This window comes from Kryptolebias marmoratus, linkage group LG7 (assembly GCF_001649575.2).
Source record: "Kryptolebias marmoratus isolate JLee-2015 linkage group LG7, ASM164957v2, whole genome shotgun sequence".
In the NCBI taxonomy this organism is placed as follows: domain Eukaryota; kingdom Metazoa; phylum Chordata; class Actinopteri; order Cyprinodontiformes; family Rivulidae; genus Kryptolebias; species Kryptolebias marmoratus.
This window is the reverse complement of record NC_051436.1, coordinates 22918416-22936452: the sequence shown is the minus strand read 5'-3', so window position 1 is coordinate 22936452 and position 18037 is coordinate 22918416. Positions and strand designations below refer to the sequence as shown.

The 18037-nt window shown below is 38.8% G+C and overlaps 1 protein-coding gene and 1 long non-coding RNA gene across 2 annotated transcripts in view; both read right to left on the bottom strand.

The window, feature by feature from the left end:
• Positions 1-1037, bottom strand: part of LOC119617245 — a gene marked incomplete in the record, with an annotated part of 2365 nt that extends 1328 nt beyond the window's left edge. Inside the window, 3 exon segments of the mRNA XM_037976747.1 lie at positions 1-334; positions 740-893; positions 951-1037. Coding sequence (XP_037832675.1) covers positions 1-334; positions 740-893; positions 951-1037 — 575 coding nt within the window.
• Positions 1038-3803: 2766 nt separating this feature from the next.
• Positions 3804-6978, bottom strand: LOC119617187. The gene is made up of 3 exons (XR_005233404.1): positions 5303-6978; positions 4753-4844; positions 3804-4663 (listed from the first exon to the last, which is right to left on the bottom strand). It is a non-coding gene; the product is annotated as an uncharacterized LOC119617187 (long non-coding RNA).
• Between the last annotated feature and the right edge of the window lie 11059 nt (positions 6979-18037).

Here is an 18037-nt window from a genome sequence, read left to right as displayed (position 1 = left end):
TCATTATTGTCATTCAGCCATGTTTCTGTCAGAAATAAAACATCAATATTATGCTCGGTGATGAAATCATTAATTAATAGAGCTTTAGCACAGAGAGATCTGGTATTTAAAAGAGCCAGTTTAAGTGACTTGGGGGCTGAAAGTTCTTCAGTCTCAGGTTCCTTCAGACAGGGGATCAGTTTGAGGTTTGAATTAATACAGCTGTTTTTTGTGTTTCTGTTTTTTGTAACTTTTCTTGTAGTGAATAGGACAGGTAATGTCCTGCTATGCGGTGCCGGGGGGCCAGACACATTCTGGAGGAAGATGGGTGTAAAGATAATATCTGGACCCCGGTCTCAGACCTCAGAAACGCAGAGGTCTTCTGATGTAGGTATGCAAGTGAAAAGAGAAGTAACATCAAATGATACTAGAGTTTCTCCTTCAGAAACTTTGAATCTGAAGTCTTCCAAAAAATGTTCAGCCTGTTCGGGATCAAAAAAACACACACCGCCCCTTTTAGACCTCAGTCAGATGGGCAAGTTGAAAGATTTATTGCCACCTTACAGACAATCTTGGCAACAACAGCAGAGAGGTGCCACTGGGACTGGGACCTTATGATCCCCTATGCCCTCATGGCCTATAGAGCAACTAAACACAGTGCCACCAAATTCACACCTAACTATATGATGTTTAGACATGAGGTGAGCGAGCCGGTTGACCTAGTGGTCGGCCTACCCCCGGACAATGAAACGGACATTACTGCCCCTGTGTACGTTCAGCAACTCCGTGAGAAACTCAAACTGGCACACCATATTGCCAGAGACGTGCTTTGTACTTCTGTCACCCGAGCCAAGCGGCAGTATGACAAAAACTGTTACCGAACTTGGTACTGTGTAGGAGATGCTGTTTGGTACCTTGTGAAAGGGACCCGAAAGATTAAAAACAAAGTGAAGAAATTTCTTCCGTCATACGATGGCCCCTTCTTCATCCTTGGACAACTGGATGACCTCATCTATCGCACTCAGAAAGATCCAACGACCAAAGTGAAGGTGATTCATCACGACCTACCGAAGCGGCGACCGACTGGACAACACGTGGGTCATTGATCATGCTCAGAGATGGGCTCCACGGGAGGTCCCTCCACCACACCTCGAAATGGATGATGCAGATATTGACCTTGCTTTACTTAACCTTCTCAATAATTCTGAGGCAGAGAGGAGTGCCGGTTGTCCCCCACCAGACTCAGCTGCAGGTGACTCTTCTACACCACCCATCGACTCCCTTGATTCAGTTTTGCCAAATGCTCACGGTAGTGGGGGTACAATTCAGGGAGGGCTGCAGGAGAGCCTACGTCCTCAGAGACAGAGACGCTACCGGAGACCACCTACCAGGTTCAGGGAATGGGTGGACTGAGTTGTTATGGACAGTGATATGAAAATTTTAACTGTAAAAAATAAATAAATAAACTCAGGATGATGTAATTTTCAACCATTTTTTTTCGTGTCTGATTTTTTCTTGTTTCCTGTGAATTGTTAGTCAGTTTTCACGGCATCGCCTACGTTGATTATTGTAATAACTAAGCTCTACCAGTATATTTGTTCTGTGCTCGTGGTGTAATGGCGGTGTATTCTGGATTGTACATTACGCGGGCTGGAGTGGAATCATTTTGTGATTATTCTCATCCAGAGTGGGGGTAGTGTTGCACTAGCACCGCCACACCAGCGGGGGCCACATGTTATTCAGATAGAGAGCTTGATTAGAGTAGTAGAATTCCGCGTGCAGGTTAGCGGATATACGTTTTGTTGCTGCACTGAAAGAAATACATGAGCAGCTTCTGAAGGAACCTTCTACTGCCTCTTGCTTGCCGCACCACACCGCTGCGGACCACAAAGGGAGTTAGCCCTGAAGTCCCTAACCACTTCAGCCCTTGAGCGAAAAGGAGCTCCCCAGTGTTTCCCCCACGAAGTTCGGAGGACCCACAGGAAAGGTTCACATAAGGAATAGCTCAGGAAACCCAAGCCTAACTATAGGATTTATCAAAAAGGAAAGTCTTAAGCCTAGTATTAAAAGTAAACAGGATGACAGCCTCACAAACAGAAACTGGAAGTTGGTTCCACAAGAGAGGAGCCTGATAACTGAAAGCTTTGCCTCCCGTTCTACTTATAGAAAATCTAGGAACCACAAATAAACCTGTAGTCCGAGAACAAAGTGCTCTGTTTGAAAAATATGGAAACAATAAGATTTTTTTTACAAGATAAAGATTGATTGTTGAGAATTTTTCTGGGCACCCAGAAAATAAACATCAGATAGACATAAATGCATGAACCACTTTTTTATGCCATCTAGAGGAAATGAAAGGCTGCAAAGTTTGTTCCTAAGATGGTCAGGTCCAAAAACCACTACCTCTGTCTTGCCTGAGTTTAAAAGCAGAAAATTAAGAGGCATCCAGGTTTTTATGTCTTGAAGACATGCTTGTAATTTGAAAAACTGATTGGACTGATCAGTTTTTATGGATAAATATAACTGAGTATCATCAGCATTACTGTAATAACCTAACCTAAATCAGTTATTTTGGTTGTTCTCGCCTTAATTTTTTAAGATTTTTATATTTATGGAAGACTTTTGTATATGGATGCAACCTTAACAGGAGGACAATTTAAAAATTTCAGATTTGCTCTAGGTCTTAAGTATCATAAGGTTCTGTTTAACTTTAACATTTATTTTTGTTTATGTCATGGTTTTAGTAAGTTGTCTGACCCACATGCAGGAAACAAGGAACAACCATGAGAGCTCTCCTCAGAAAAAGTAGGTATGTGGAGCTCTACTGTATAATTAAGTCAATGCTTGCAGAAAAAACTGATGTAATGAATGTGCTCCAAGGTGGGAGAGTTCATTTACTGCCACCAGAAGGAGACAAGTTTTGGAAGCTAGCCAGCTGCTAATCTCGTGGGGAAGATGATAGGATCGCTCTCCATCACGATTGACATACAAGAGGTGGAGACCAGGGAGAGTTTTCATTGTTGGAGTGCAGAAAAGTTGCCCTGTGTTGTGGATGGGGATTCTGTGGGTTGTCACTGTTTCATCACTTCAGAGCTAGAGACGTTTTGGAGGAATTTCTGTAGATAAAGTAAAGAGAATATTCTCTGCAACAAACACACACTGATCCATTTTAGCTCAAATTCAGAATAGAGGAAAGAGGTAAATTTTTCCGGGTCTTTTTGTTTTTTCCATGTTCAAGCCTGTTACACTGTAAAATCTGACAAGTTGAGCTTACTTAAAAAAATCTAGGAAACTGATTGCCTTAAAAAATGTATGTATAACTATTAGTCTTACATTTTGTTTACTTAACATGTGCTAGTTCAGTGTACTTAAAGCCTTGTTGTATAAACTTAATTTAGTGAAGTTGTTTCAACTTAGAAATAGCAAGTAAATTAACCTGTTCTTAACTTAGCTGCATCAAGTTTGTCCAACTGACATGAACAGTAGTTTACTTAGCAGAATCTAGGAAACCGATTGCCTTAAATGAATAAAGTAAGTCCAACAAAAGATGGAAAGTTCACAAGGTTCAATGTTTTATTTTTAACAAAACACTATTCTTAGCATCTTAACAAAAGGGCAATGTGGTCAGTGAACTACATGAAATACAAAAACAGTTTTTTTTTCCTTCCACGGGGCTCAATAAGCTGTCCGAGAGGGGTTGTGGTGACCCTGGCTGTTTTTGCGCTTGAATTTTTCCTGTATTTTCTGTCGTCATCAAGCGCAAACCATGCCCTGACCGAGCTTCTGTGCTCTGCTCACTCGGGGCACAGTTTGCGCTTGATGACAACAGAAAAGACGGAAAAATTTAAGCGCAAAAACAGCCAGGGTCACAATGACCCCTCTAGGATAGCGTGAGGGTTAAGTCGACTTACAGGCTGAATGAGCAGCAAATGAAACAAGTTTATTTTGAACTGCAGGCACTTTAACATTATGACATTTATCTGAAAAAATCACAAGTAGTTATAGGTAAACAAAATAAGAAAAATAAAAAACTGTCAAAATGTACAATTTAGGGTAATATGTCACAAATCTGAAAATTTTCTAAAATAATAACTGTCTAAGTTAGTTTCAGTAGTTTAAAATAAGAATACCCCACATATTTTAACATAATACAAAATACAAAAATGCACATAATTATAAACCTTCCTGTACAAAGTTAAATAATACATACACCAAAAATAATCTGCATGTATCTGAATGTTACCATGACTTTCCATTGGTTATCAATAGAAAATATCTTCAATAAACATTCCCATTAAGTGTCTATGCTTTAAACATTTCTGAACTGTGATCTGTGGTTGTGAGCAGCTGTGAGCCTCCACTGCAAAGGTGCATTTTTTAAGCTCTGACGTTTTGGCCTGAGGTTACCTACACTCAAACTGAGCATTACCTTCTGAATGAAGTCAAAGGTGTTTCTCAGGCATTTTGGATAGTCGAGATGAAGGGCATAAATCAGTGGAAATGTAATGCAAACAGCTTGATCATGGCTTTCAATGTCATCCATGACAATTGTACCTTCCAGAATGATACCAATACTGGATGGTTCAAGGTGTAAAGCCTTTAGACCTGGCTGCAGACTGACTTCAGGAATAACAGTCAATAACCCCACAGGAACCTGGGTGAAATCTGCCATGGCATCTGAATCCTGTGGATATTAAAAAAAGTAAACATTTAAAAAGAATGAGTTGAAAATCTTGATTTCCAGCCTTTAACAAATCAAATTCCAATACATACAAAACAGACGTTGTAGAACTTTCTTCCATTATCCCCGAGAAAACTGAGAGACATCGCAGGACAGCAGTCCTCATGGCAAAAACATCATTGGTCTACAAAACAGGAAAACAATATACATAAGCAAAAGCATCTTCTGAAGAAACTGATTCACATTTTTTCCACAATTACTGGTATAAAATAATTGTTCCACTTGTTAAGAGCACTTATTTATTGTCTGACTAAGACAGATTAGAATCTTGATGGTTCCTGACCTGCTGTTAGCTGATTTGAATATTAATGCCAAAGACTGTTGCTCAATCATTCATTATTTCAACAACCAACTGCATTTTCTCCAGTCTCAATTATCCAATACAAATTTCTTACCCAAAAGAAATATGACCCAATGACCATTTAATACAAGACCGAACTGGTTGGGTTTGAGTAGCATTTAGTAAATGAGTGTGTGAAGAAGAGAACTCATGTGCATGTGTGAACCTCCAACTGAACAAGATGTAATTAAAGAACTTTCAGAATTTCCTTCCCCTTAAACAAAATCAGAGGGAATGCTTACAATTATTTCAACCTGGACAAGGATCTCAGATAGTGTGCTGCCAACAGCTCCCTTTTTAGATTTAAATAACTCCTGCAACTGTGGGGTGTGGTGGTCCAAGGACTGAAAGAAGTTCTGCTCAAGGTCCCTACTTGCCACTCTGGTGAACTCTGCAAAAACCTTTAAGGACAAAACACAACAGAAGCACAGTATTTTGTCCAACATTTAAGAGAGAGCTATAAAATTGGTTCACAAACAGCATAGGGTGGCCCATTTGTTTTTCCTTTCTTTGCTTACCTGTTGTTTTCTAAAAAGAGCTGGCCAGCGTTCCAGCATATGCTTTACAGATGGCTGCTCTTCCACTATTTCTTTACGTCTCAACGAGAAGGTCTGGCTCATCTGGTGATTCACATAGTCCACATTTGGTGACCTTTTCTTCATCTCATTTTCTAGGATCTGTCGAGAGCTTTCACATGTTGATCCATCCTCACCATGTAAAAAATTTGGTAGGGAATTTGCCTCACTTCTTCTGGGTCTCTTTATATTTTTTCCAGGTGGCTCTCTTTCTCTGTTCTGTCGTGTTTTTTTAATACTATTGACTGACACGTCTGCCATTCCACATTGGTGGAGTTTGGCACGAAGATTACACATTTTGAATTTCAAGCTATTCTACCAGCCAAGTCCTGGTGGATCCTGGCTCTTTGAGGCTGGGGTGCTTGGAAATCAGTGCCTCAGCAACAATTGAGAAGTGTTCATCTTAGGGAAAAGCCATGTATTTATACATCTCCCCTGCAAGCTTCTGTAAGATGTCATGCTTCATGTCTCGTGACAATGACATGCCTGTCCCATCTCTCATATAAATAAGGTTTTCCTGTCTCAATCTATATTCAGTATTCACAGAGAAATATGGCACCTCAAATGTAGAAGGTCATGGGTCACGCGAGGTCTCCTTATTGTGTGGCAGTATATCTGTGTCAGATGAACTTGCTGTAGATAGGGCACATGCTGAAGATGGAGTGCTGACAGACAACAATGTTATGATGAGATAATCTTCAGTGTTGGTCTTGTAGGTAGTTTAGTGATGTCCGAGACGTTGCAAAAAGCATTGTTGAAGTCTTGATCTTCATAGTGAAGTATGAAATTGTACTGAAGACTGAGAAGCTTTTTCAGCTCACTTATGAGTTCCTCCAAAGTATTGGGCCATTCTTTGAAAGTAATTTTGCGGATGTAATTTTCTCCAGCCACAACTCTCACTGGCCATGACTGGTCCATGATTCTGAAAGAATCAAATATAACATCAACACAAAATATAATGTTTCAAGGCAACAAAAAAAACCTTTCCTTTCACCCTATAGGCAGAGAGGGGAGCAATGTCAATGAGGTCTTCTAACTGAGTTACAACCAGTCTGGATCACAATCACAATCCAAGTGATAGGGCCATCATCTTCTGATGCCGATCAGCTGAAGTTAGAGAAACGTTTTTGAAGTTGTGGGCTTCCCGAATGACTCTTGAGGTAACTGGTCTGCCTCTGTGCCATCAGGCCATGAGGCCTGAGCTCCCATTTTGAGGTACTGTCTTCAGCTACAATCCCTTCTTAGGAAGTGAATTGTGGGCTCTTACGCTCACGTTGTCGAAAAGCTACTACAGTGATTGCATATGTGGAAAGTTATATGTTGCATGTCTGAAGACCCTAGCTTATCACAATAAATGGAATTGAATGTATTTGAATCAGGTCCGTCCCAGTGGGACGTGGGTGTCTTTTTACTCTAACTGGGTGTGGTAAATGTTAATAAAAAGAAGCAGCCCCAGAGAAATGGGGGATTTCACTGATTGGGCCAGAAGTCTCGATTTGGCTCAGACTCTGTTATTTTGAATAAACTCTCACTGTTCAAGAATAACTTATGTCTGTCGAGTCATTTCTGTGATCATTCACTTTGCCGCTGAGGACCCAGAAGAACGTCCAAAACTTTGAAGACACTTCACTCTCTTGAAGACTTTGTGCTTCCCCTCAAACCTCATTGTCCACACATGGATGAGTGGTCCATATACTTGAATAAGATGGGGATAATGCTCCAAGTAATGGTGTTTTGGACGGAGCCTGTACTAAACCTTGGAGACATGACCAACTCAACTCAACCGCATCTTTCAGGCACAGTAAAACTTCCCACATTTCATCTCCTTCTGGGATATAATGGCCAATCAACAGGAGAATCAGTCTGATCAGGGTCCAGTTTTCATGACCATTTCCTCCAATGATCCCTCTTGCTTGAAATGTTTTTGATATTGTCTGAGGTTTGTTGGTCTTGTCTGAATGTGTGTAGGGAAAATCCTTAATGGCACTATTGAGCAGTTCAAGTGTAAGGAACTTCCTTTTTATAAAGTCCTGAATGCAAATGCACAACTCAAAAGTAACAATACCTTCAAGCAAATCATGGAGAATATAAAGGGGAACCCCCACCCCCAACAACATGAAACTGCTCCAAGTGTTCACTGACAGGATATGTGCCTTTCACACCATATTCCTTTGCCATATTGGAATCTTGCTGAACCTACAACACCTGTTGGTCATGTTCCTGTTTTGTTCTCAAGCGGAAGTGACCTGAACCAACTTCTTTTTCTTGTATTTGCTGCCTTGTAGCCATGCAAAAGCAGTAGATCTTGTCAGAGACAAAACTTTCATGAAATCCTCCCAATGAATGAGCCGCCAAGTTATCTGCTGCAATATGCAAAAAACAGTTCCTCTCACACTTGATCCCAGTTTCTCCACATATACACCATGTGTTTCAAGAACATGAAGATCACGAAAGAGTGGCTGAAGAACTTCAGAGTATCCACATGCTCTGGCAGTATTTGTTTTACAAAGAAGAGCCAACTGTAGGGAGTTAAGAGAGAAGCGATATCTTGGGGGAAGATTTAGAAGTACCCAATACACTGCACATATTTTTTGCTTCTTTTTTGAAGTTCCGAGTGGATTTGTGACTTCAAGGTTATTTATGTAGAGACCCAAAGCAATGGTAAAATCTCCTTCCACCAATAAAGGATTTTCTTTGAAAGAAGAACCATCCCTTAATGTGTTGTATCCTTGCCTATCACCACTATTAACTTTGAGAGCCTTATCCATGATTTCTTCTTTGTTTAACAAGGCTTGGAGCATTTTCAGAACAGGTATGTAGACAACTGACTGCTTCTCTTCCTTCACAACAAACTCTTCTGGTTCCACAATTTTAAATTCTTGTATTGTGTATGATGCTCTTTTGCAGGAAGTGGATAGTGAACCTCCAACTTGTGTGTGTTTCAGAAAAGCATTGCTCTCTGTGATTGCATTTACTATTTCTTTTACTATGAACACATCTGCATCAGGATAGTAGCTCAGGAGTATTCTTTGAATAGCAGAAAAAAACAAAGGTTTTGAAAGGTCCATTACCTGTCATATTTGCTGTATTAAATCTCAAACAGCACTTTCAGATATATTAAGCACAGTTTGCATCCTGAGGAAGAGGCCTGCCAAGTTGTGCTCAAGCTGACATTCCAGGTCATCAGTTTTATCTGTAACCAACTCATCTTCATTAAAATCAGTTTCATCTTGAATACAACCTTCTATTTCAGTTCTTGCAACTTCAAACGAGCTTTCTGATTGTGTTAAAATCTCTGGCTTGAACTGCAGCTGGCTATGCATCTGTCTGCCATCGTGGTTCTTGCTTTGTGGACATTAAATGTTGAATATACACTGGTTTGAAAGTCACAATCGTGGTAGGGGCAGTAAACTTTCTGGGACATCCGGATATGTTTTCGTAAATGTGAAAAAACTCTTGTTCTGTACATGGTTCTTTGAAATCACAAAGTTGACACTGGAACACATCTTTTCTGGGATCAATAAGATGATCATTGATCAGTGAGTGCGTTCTTGATAAATGTAATGGTAATGGTAATGGTAATGCTCTTGTGTAGCCTCCATGTTTCAGTCTGTAATGTTTAAGCAGCTGCCCTCTCTTTTCACAAGTGAAGTTGCAAAACTTACATGTCCACTGCATCAGTATTGATAGTCTGTCTTCAATCTACAAGGCAAAAATAAATCTGTTATAAACATGGTGCACTCACAACTGGCACAGTCTCTTGTTTTTTGTTTTTGTTTTTGTTTTTGTTTCAATTTTAGACATAATATAGAAACAAAATAAAAAGGAAAATGTGATAGATAAAAGAAAAACATGAACTTGAGTTGCTTTGACAAAAAACGAAAATCCTCTTCTGCCCCAATAAATATAACAATTAGGAGAACACACTACTAGTGGTATACAACACAAAAATGAACATTAACCAAAGAGCAAAAAGCTACAAGAAACAAAGAGAGTTCAGCAACAAGAAAAATATCTAGCTGACCTCAGCTCACCTGCCCATGACAAAGGAACCACATGGAAGACAAACACAAACAAACCCTCCATAAAATGCTGTGCAGCGCTTGAATAGCAGAGATGGCTAGCACACAAACATGCTGCAACAGTAACGGCTAAAGATCGACACAAACATTCAATTCTCAGCCGAACTATATATAGAAACCAAAATAAACATCTTACCAACATGTTAGTTGAAAGATTTTACATTTCATTCTCTACAACAACTTTCAAGTATTAAATTAACATGAGCTCTGTGAGAAACTCACTTTCCTCCATTAAGTCATTAATGGAACAGGGAGAGGGAAGTGATGTCACCGGCAACGGACACAAAAATGAATACCTTGAAGATAAAGACAAAAAACAATAACATTACAAAAATAAAAACATAAAAATACATAAATAAAAATTAACAAGTGAGGGATTTTTGGGAATGCGTTATATGTTTTTTTTCTATACTACATGCATAGTTGTACAAAACACAGAACAGCTCTAATTAACAGACTTGAATCCTATCGGAAAATAGCCCATTAAAATAGTCGTCTCTTTCGGGAATGTGCTGCATATGAAATATAGGTAATCAATGCTCAGAGCTCTTGTTATGGACAAAAACATTAAAGGCTCTCAGGTAAAACAGCTAACATTTAGCTAATGTTGTCACCATAAACCCATGCTAACACTAGCATTAGTCTACTATTAGTCTTAGTAAACTAGCCTATAGTGAATATCAAAGTCATACACGACACAGGCAAATGTATTTAAGACAAATAACTCACCTTTAGAGAAGATCTGCTTCTTGCAATGTGCAAGCCCAAAAGGTTTCTGGAAGCTTTCCGCACTTTTTTACTGCACATTTTCACTGCTAAACTCAGGCTTTCAGTCCAGTAACAAAAATAGTCACGTCCAGTTTACACACTAGAACTTAGTCTTTTAACTCTTTCGGGCTAAACGTGTACATTACTCACATTGCTTGAGTTTAGTCAACAGTAAAGTGTCATTTAAGTAAAGCATACAAAAGCAACTTAAGTAAGAATAAGTATTACCTTTTATTTTGCCATATTTAGTTAATACAAAGTTAAAATAGACAACATTGTGCTGTCATGCTTATTTCTTTACACTGTTTAGGGGTCAATGTTTGTTAGTCAATTAATGTTGCAGAGGTGAATATCAAGACACAAAAGTTACCCACAGCCTCAGTAGAAATTTCAGAACAAAATGAGAATCATATGCTTCTCTAGACATGTTTATTTGCAACAACATGTCGCTTTCACACTTTTTTGTTGTAGATTAGTGAGCAAGGATAAATGCTTGGTTAATAACAACATAAGGTGTTGTTCCTACCACGAGCCTATGCTGAAAAAGATTACATAACAATGGAAATTGATTTTATTGATTATGTAATAACTTTACCTAATGTAAGCATATATACAGCTAAGAGTAATGGTCCAAGCTATGAACCCTGAGAAAATCCATGACTATCTCTGGTGTATGAAGAAGATTCATTATTAACATGAACAAACTGGAATCTATAAGATAAATGTAATTTTAACCATTTTGGAGCCAATCTGGTAATCCCAGTATCAGTATGTCCAGTATGTAAACCTCTGTGATAGAACATTGTGATCAACTGTATCAAATGCAGCACTGAGATCTAACAGGACAAGTATGGACACAAGTCCACTGTCTGAGGCCATGTGAATATTATTAGTAACTTTTACCAGTGCAGTTTCTATGCTTAGGTGAGCTCTAAACCATGACTGAAACACCTCAGACTACGTCTGTCCAGATGTTCACACAATTAATTTGCAACTATTTTTTCACAATTTTTTTACATGAGTGGGAGATTGGATATATCCAGTCTATAATTGCAATGAATCAAGATCAGGTTTCTTAATTAAAGGTTTAATTACAGCAACCTTAAGGCTCTGTGGTACAAAAGTGTTATTTTAAAACAGATTAAGGAGATCCAAAATTGGGATATTAAGGGAAACACCTCTTTGAACTGTCTGGCTGGAATGGGATCTAGCAGACAGGTTGAATGTTTGGCTGAAGCTATTATTTTTGATAATTCAGAGTTCAACAGGACAAAAACAGTCTAAACACAAATTAGGTTCTAGTGACACATCTAAAGCTGTTTCATTTGATATTGAATCCAAGGCAATGGTAGAAAGGATGGTGGGAATTTTCTCTTTAATTGAAATAATTTTATTTATACAGAATCTCGTGAAATCATTATTATCTAGAATTATACGAATGCATGTCTCAACAGTGTCAGGACTTTACATTAATCTAACTACAGTACTAAAAAGAAAGCTGGGGTTGTTCCTGTTATCTTCTATTAAAGATGAATAATATACAGTTCTAGCTTTGCAAAGGACTTTTTGTATGTTAGCAGGCTATCTCTCCATGTAAATGAAATTCTTCCATTAGTGGAGCACCAATTTCTTTCCAACTTTCTAGATGTCTGTTTTAAAGTATGTAACCCTGAATAAACCAAGGAGCCAGCTTCCTCTGACTGATCACTTACTTTTACAGAGGAGTAATTTTATCAAGTGATGTTTGCATTGATGTTGTAATATTACCAACAAGAACATCTAAGTTACTGTTCTTTATTGCAGTCATTTGGGCAGCTCTGGCTCAGCGGTTAGAGCAGCTATCCTCCAATGAAACAGCCAAAGGTTCAATTCTACCAGTATGATACATGTTTAAGTGTTCCTAGGCAAGACACTGAACCCCTCACTGTTTCCGATGTGTGCCCCCTTGGTGTATGAATGTGATCCAAATGCACTAATTATACTATAGAATGATTTTTTTTTTTTCAGATTAGCTTTGTAGAGATTCAGTATAGTGCTGTGTCGATGGGTAAATGAGGGACCAGTTTGTGTTGTAAAACTCTTTGACTAGAAAGGCGCTATATAAGACAGATTATCATTCCCACTATTGCTGTTTGACAGCTTTCAACCTACCTACCTATGTCCCCCTTTCTTTATATGTACTGGTAAATATTCAGTGAGAATTCATCCAAGTTCCTGATGACTAAACTGCATTATAATTTTGTCTGTGATGACATCAGCCTCTCTTGTGGCATAATACTGTTTCACTTTGCACCTTCTTCAGGAAATTAAAGAAGACCAAAGGAGAAAAATCTAAAGATGCTTTAGCACACATCAGACCACTGTTTTTGTTTTTTCAAGAAAAAGAGGAGTGCTTTAAGTTTGTTTTTATTTTTCATCTTTTAGCTTATTGTTTGCCATTACTTTCTAAACACATTAAGAGCTGAGGTTGATTAGGGGGGTAATGGGATGCATAAATCAAAGTTTAGTATGTACCTTAGTTTTGGTGTCACAATTAGGTTATATATAGGTTTGGTACAACAGGAGAAAATCAAAACAAATGCCAAATGCTATATTCTCCCTCCACTGCTGTTGTGAATTACCAGAACTTGAAACTTTTCCACAAGAATTTAAAACAAACGTACGTTTTTAGGCTTCTATGTGTTATTTGAAGCATTCCTCCTTTGATTTGGCGGTAGAGTGCTATAACTAGAATTTTCTCCTTTTCAGTCATGACAATTAGCAAAAAGCAGTTAAAAACACATGTCCACACTTCTAGAAGAAAGTAACAATCTCCTGGTACTAACCTACTGTGGGACTTCCAGTCCATATTCAGTACAGATGTTCCTGTACACTATTCCAGCCACTTGGTTATGGTGTTCCATGTATGCTTTGCCTGCCTGCATCTTGCATCCTGCTATTATGTGTTGGACCAGGGGCATCTTGGGCCCTGCCTGGTATGATTGACCTCGGCCTCTATTGCTTTTGTGCTGCCATAATTAATACCTCTGTGCTGTCCTTCAGTCCAGCTCTTTCTAGCCACTGGTAGGATTTGTTGATATCAGCATTAACAATATTCACTGAAAATATTCAATAAATAAAGATGCCTTCTGAAGACATCTGAAGGTTCTTTGATCTTTGGGGGCCATTGAATGCTTCTGGTATGCATTTTGGTAACACAAATTATAACGATGTATGGGTGTCTTCATTTATGTTAAATTAATTCTATTCGACTATGTAAAACATTTTAGATCATCACGATGTCACAGAAAGTTGCCATTCTGATTGATCCAGAGGGAAATTAAGTCAACTATGAACAGAAAATTTTATGTAGCTGGAGGTAAAAATACAACTATGACAACTATGATGTAAGATTTGCTTGATTTGATTACTGAAAGACTTTATATTGTCCATCTTGCTAACAATAGAAACTTCCTGAAAGTGCGGTGATTCAGTGATGGCACTGAATGGACGATCAAGACTCTGGAGCACAGTCACCAGCAAGATTCCCACAGTTGCGGAGTTCTTGTATTGAAGGTGGTCTCAAATAAGTCATGTATTGTTTTTTATGAATTGAAGTTTGCAACTAAAGCTGAGGACAAACTAGGATAAATATTCAATGTAATCTAAATGCAACATAATCTTTGTAGTACCCTTTTGCCATATACTGATCAGAATTATGTAAACCTGAAAAACTTTCTTTTGTTGTTGAAAAGAAAAAAAAGATCCATAAACTTTGTCTTTTTTTAAGTGTGTAGCAATATTTGCACTTCAAATTTGTCAATATTTCTGAAATTATACAGTATTTTTGTTATGGAGCTGGGGTTTGGGTTCTCTCTTTCTCTACTAGAGGGAGCCATGGAGCCACATTCGGAGGACGGGTCAACCACTGATTGCTCACACCTGAGTTACATTACTACTCACCAAGCCACAGGATAGGAGGAGGGGAGTGCCAGTCATTCAACACCTGAGTGTTAACCTTAATGGTACTCTAGCCACTCTTCCTAGAAGTCTGTATGACTCCTGAAGTATTCTGCTCTGCAGTTTTCTTATTTTAGCCAGTTTGCTTACTACCGGGTACTCCGTGTGTACACTAATCCTCTCCTCTGGATTCCACGTCGCCTTCTGGGATCTCAGCGTTCACCATTTTATTCATGGTTCCCCTTCCACGACTGGCAGCCTTTTACCTCAGCTTTCCAGGTCCTAGCTGCAAGACCTGTCCGCCCTCCAACCCTCACCATCAGCCGGCTCCCTCTGGACTCCAACAAGGTCAAACCGCTCCTCCGAGCTCTCCTGGACCCACTCTCGGAACCAAACCCCTCAAACTCCACTCACCTTCCCCTGGAGGATCAATAACTCTTCATTCCCCTGTAAGTCACTGTCTACTAAACCATTTCTTCCAAGTTTTACAACAACTCATCATCTCCGTTTCCGTTTCAGTGATGCAGTCTCTCTTCACCATTTCCAGCTTCCTAAGACTTGTACACTTATTTGTACAATAAAACTTTATTTCTGATTTTCTCTGCATGTGGGTCAAATATATTCCTAAAACCATGACAATTTTCGTCTTATATTTGTTTTCCTATTTTTACTCCAGAGATGTATTCAATATGTGTCAAATTGTCTGTCTTATGGTTTATATTATGATATTCATATTTGTTTTTAAGTGTGCTGAGAACTACCTTGCTAACGAAACATAAATGGCGTACTAACCAGTCAGTCTGTGATGAAAGCCTCAAGGATGGAAATAGCCTGTGCTCTTCTTGAGTATCACAGTAATATAACATACAATGATGATAATAATGGACAATATTTCCATATGTCTTTGTGTCATTCTGTCTTTCTTCAAGTTAGATATTCTGAAGGGTTTAAGTACATCAACATGTGCTACCACTATATTTTATAAAGGTAGAATACTGAAATGAAGACACAATATAAAGTGCTACCTTGTTGTTTTTTTTAAGGTAGGATATCCTGATGAAGGGTTTTAGGACACTGACATATGCTACTGCTGTATTTCATAAAAGGTAGGAAATTCAAATAAAGGAATCTGGTACAACAAAATGTACTACCATGTATACAATTGGGATATGCAAGGTGAAGATGAAGGATTTCAGTACAACATGTACAATACTGCTATATTTCATAAAGGTAGGATATTCTAATAAGGGATATTCTAATAAGCTACATCTACGATAGCTTTTCATTTTAAATGGGTAGGATATTCTGATGAAGTGATATTTTTGTGGTTTTAGAAAGGTTTTCATCGTGTGTGTAAATTGTTCCAGTGCTATGCTAAGCATAACTCCTAAGCTTCCACTTCAGTCCCGTCCCTCAAAGAATATTATCCGATGATGACATTTAACATGAACACAAACCACTATAGTTTTTGGCTTGTAAACATAACTAGCAGTTTTTGACGGGTAGCACGACAGATAGGCATAGCTATCTAGCCGTGCTACGGTAGGAAAATCTAATGATCATTAGAACACCGGCCTACCTTTTCACATGTTGACCATTTTGGCTGTATTACTACCTCACTTAACAGTCAAAAGGAGCAACAGTGGTTCATTCAGAAATCACACGGAGACACCCAGAAAGTGTCTTAAGTCCTGGCCTGAGGTGTCTTGTCAAAGAGCCTGTCACATGTAACAAAACTGTGCTGCCCACAGATGTGCTTGCTTGTTAATCAGCTGTATTTTCAGGCTTGACCAGTGACAATTATTTAACAAACAGCAAATAATGTCCAAATAATTAGCAGACCAATTTATCAATCTACATGTAAATTTGTGATGCCAAAGCATTTAGATATAAGGGCTGGTTAATTTATCTCTAAGGCCAGTATCCCACTGGGCTGCAACTGTTGGAAACTAGTTGGTGTTTCAAAATTGCAAGAAAATGTCAGTAGCATTCTTACTGAATTCTGAATGTTTGTGACCAGTGAGCTGTGCAGCACCCAATTTTTGAAAATTACAGCTTTTTTTTGTGTGCAAAACATGGCCTGTGTAGGAGCCAAAGTGAATGTATTTGTTGTTTATTTATTATGGTGGCACATGTGTGCAGATTGGTCCTACACTTCACGTAAGTGCATAGGTGTGAGTGCTTTTTTGTAAACTTTTCTGTTGACCGCCATTTTGTTTGACTGTCATTTTTACGAGCAATGCAAGTCAATATACACACTGTTTCTTTTTGATGGGTGGCAAAAAGTTCATTGTTTTAGTTCTAAATTAAATATGCAAAATCTGAGTTATACTCAGTATGGTTCATTGGAGATGTGTCACAGAACAAAACCACTCAGCTGGCACAGGCTTTATTTGTGGATCAAAGTCATGACATTTAGTCAATAGAAATGGTTACCCACATGCATTAGATCAATGAAGAGGATTTGTGGATGGAATGACGACGCTGTGGATCGAATGATTTACAAGTTTGGATGCTGTTGGAAATGGCGCAGCTGACCAGTGGGACAGTGGAAGCTTGTGGAACACAACGCAAGACACCCATTAGAAGGGGTAGGACACACTTTCTCACTCTGTGTATTGTTGAAAGTTTTGAACACAGTTTGGAAGCATCACCGCTTATCCATAGGGGACATTGGTTTCTTTTGGTTTGCGTTGTATGTGTGTTCTTCATTTAGCAAGCTGGAGGAAGCTGTTCTGATTTTGACAGCTTGTGATGCTGTGAATGCTGGAATGCACGGAAGAGAAGCATTGGCTGTGATTTAAGCTGACGGAAATCATTTGACATTCATTCGGTTTGAATTGGACACATAACAAAGTGTAATGCTGATTTTGTTGAGTATGTGAAATAAAGGCTTCTTGAAATTTTAAGATCTTTTTGTAAAAAAGTCTCCAAAGCAGTTTAAAACAACATCTGACATACAAGATGAAATACAACCAGGTGACAGTATTTGAAACGTAGACAGCAAAAAGAGTACAGGGAGTTCTTCAGGTGCAGACTCCAGAGTTTCAAGTACAACATCAGCACGAATAATGGCTAGAGCTGAAACAGCTGCACTGATTGTGAGACAAAATCTGCTTAAATAAAAATATGTCTTGGAGAACATTAGATACAGTTAAGAAGACAGCGAGAGTAACTGGAGCTGGAAACAAACATTGCTGCTAATGTTGCAAAAATGAAAGTTTTCGGGAGGCTGAAGAGGATCCTTCGACATACCAGGCAAACATCAGAAATTCACATGAAAATAAATATGTGACATCCCAAGTTTCTAGTCATGAAGAAGAATGTAGCATCTTATCTGTCTTACATAAGTAAAATAACTTATTGCTTTATTAATTCAACAACAACTTTCACAGCATCAGAAGAGCAAGGAACGCCAACAAGGTAAGTTCTCTAGACTGCAACAGAGAGCCGTTCTCTCATCGCAAACCACCAGCCGCGATCAAGTGGATGTCACTAACTCCAACATTCAGGACCAGTGGATTAGAAATTTGTCACACAGGACCCTGACACAGCCAGAGAAGGACGTGCTGGCAAAAGGACTTAATTTTGCCATCTCCCCACAAGAAATACC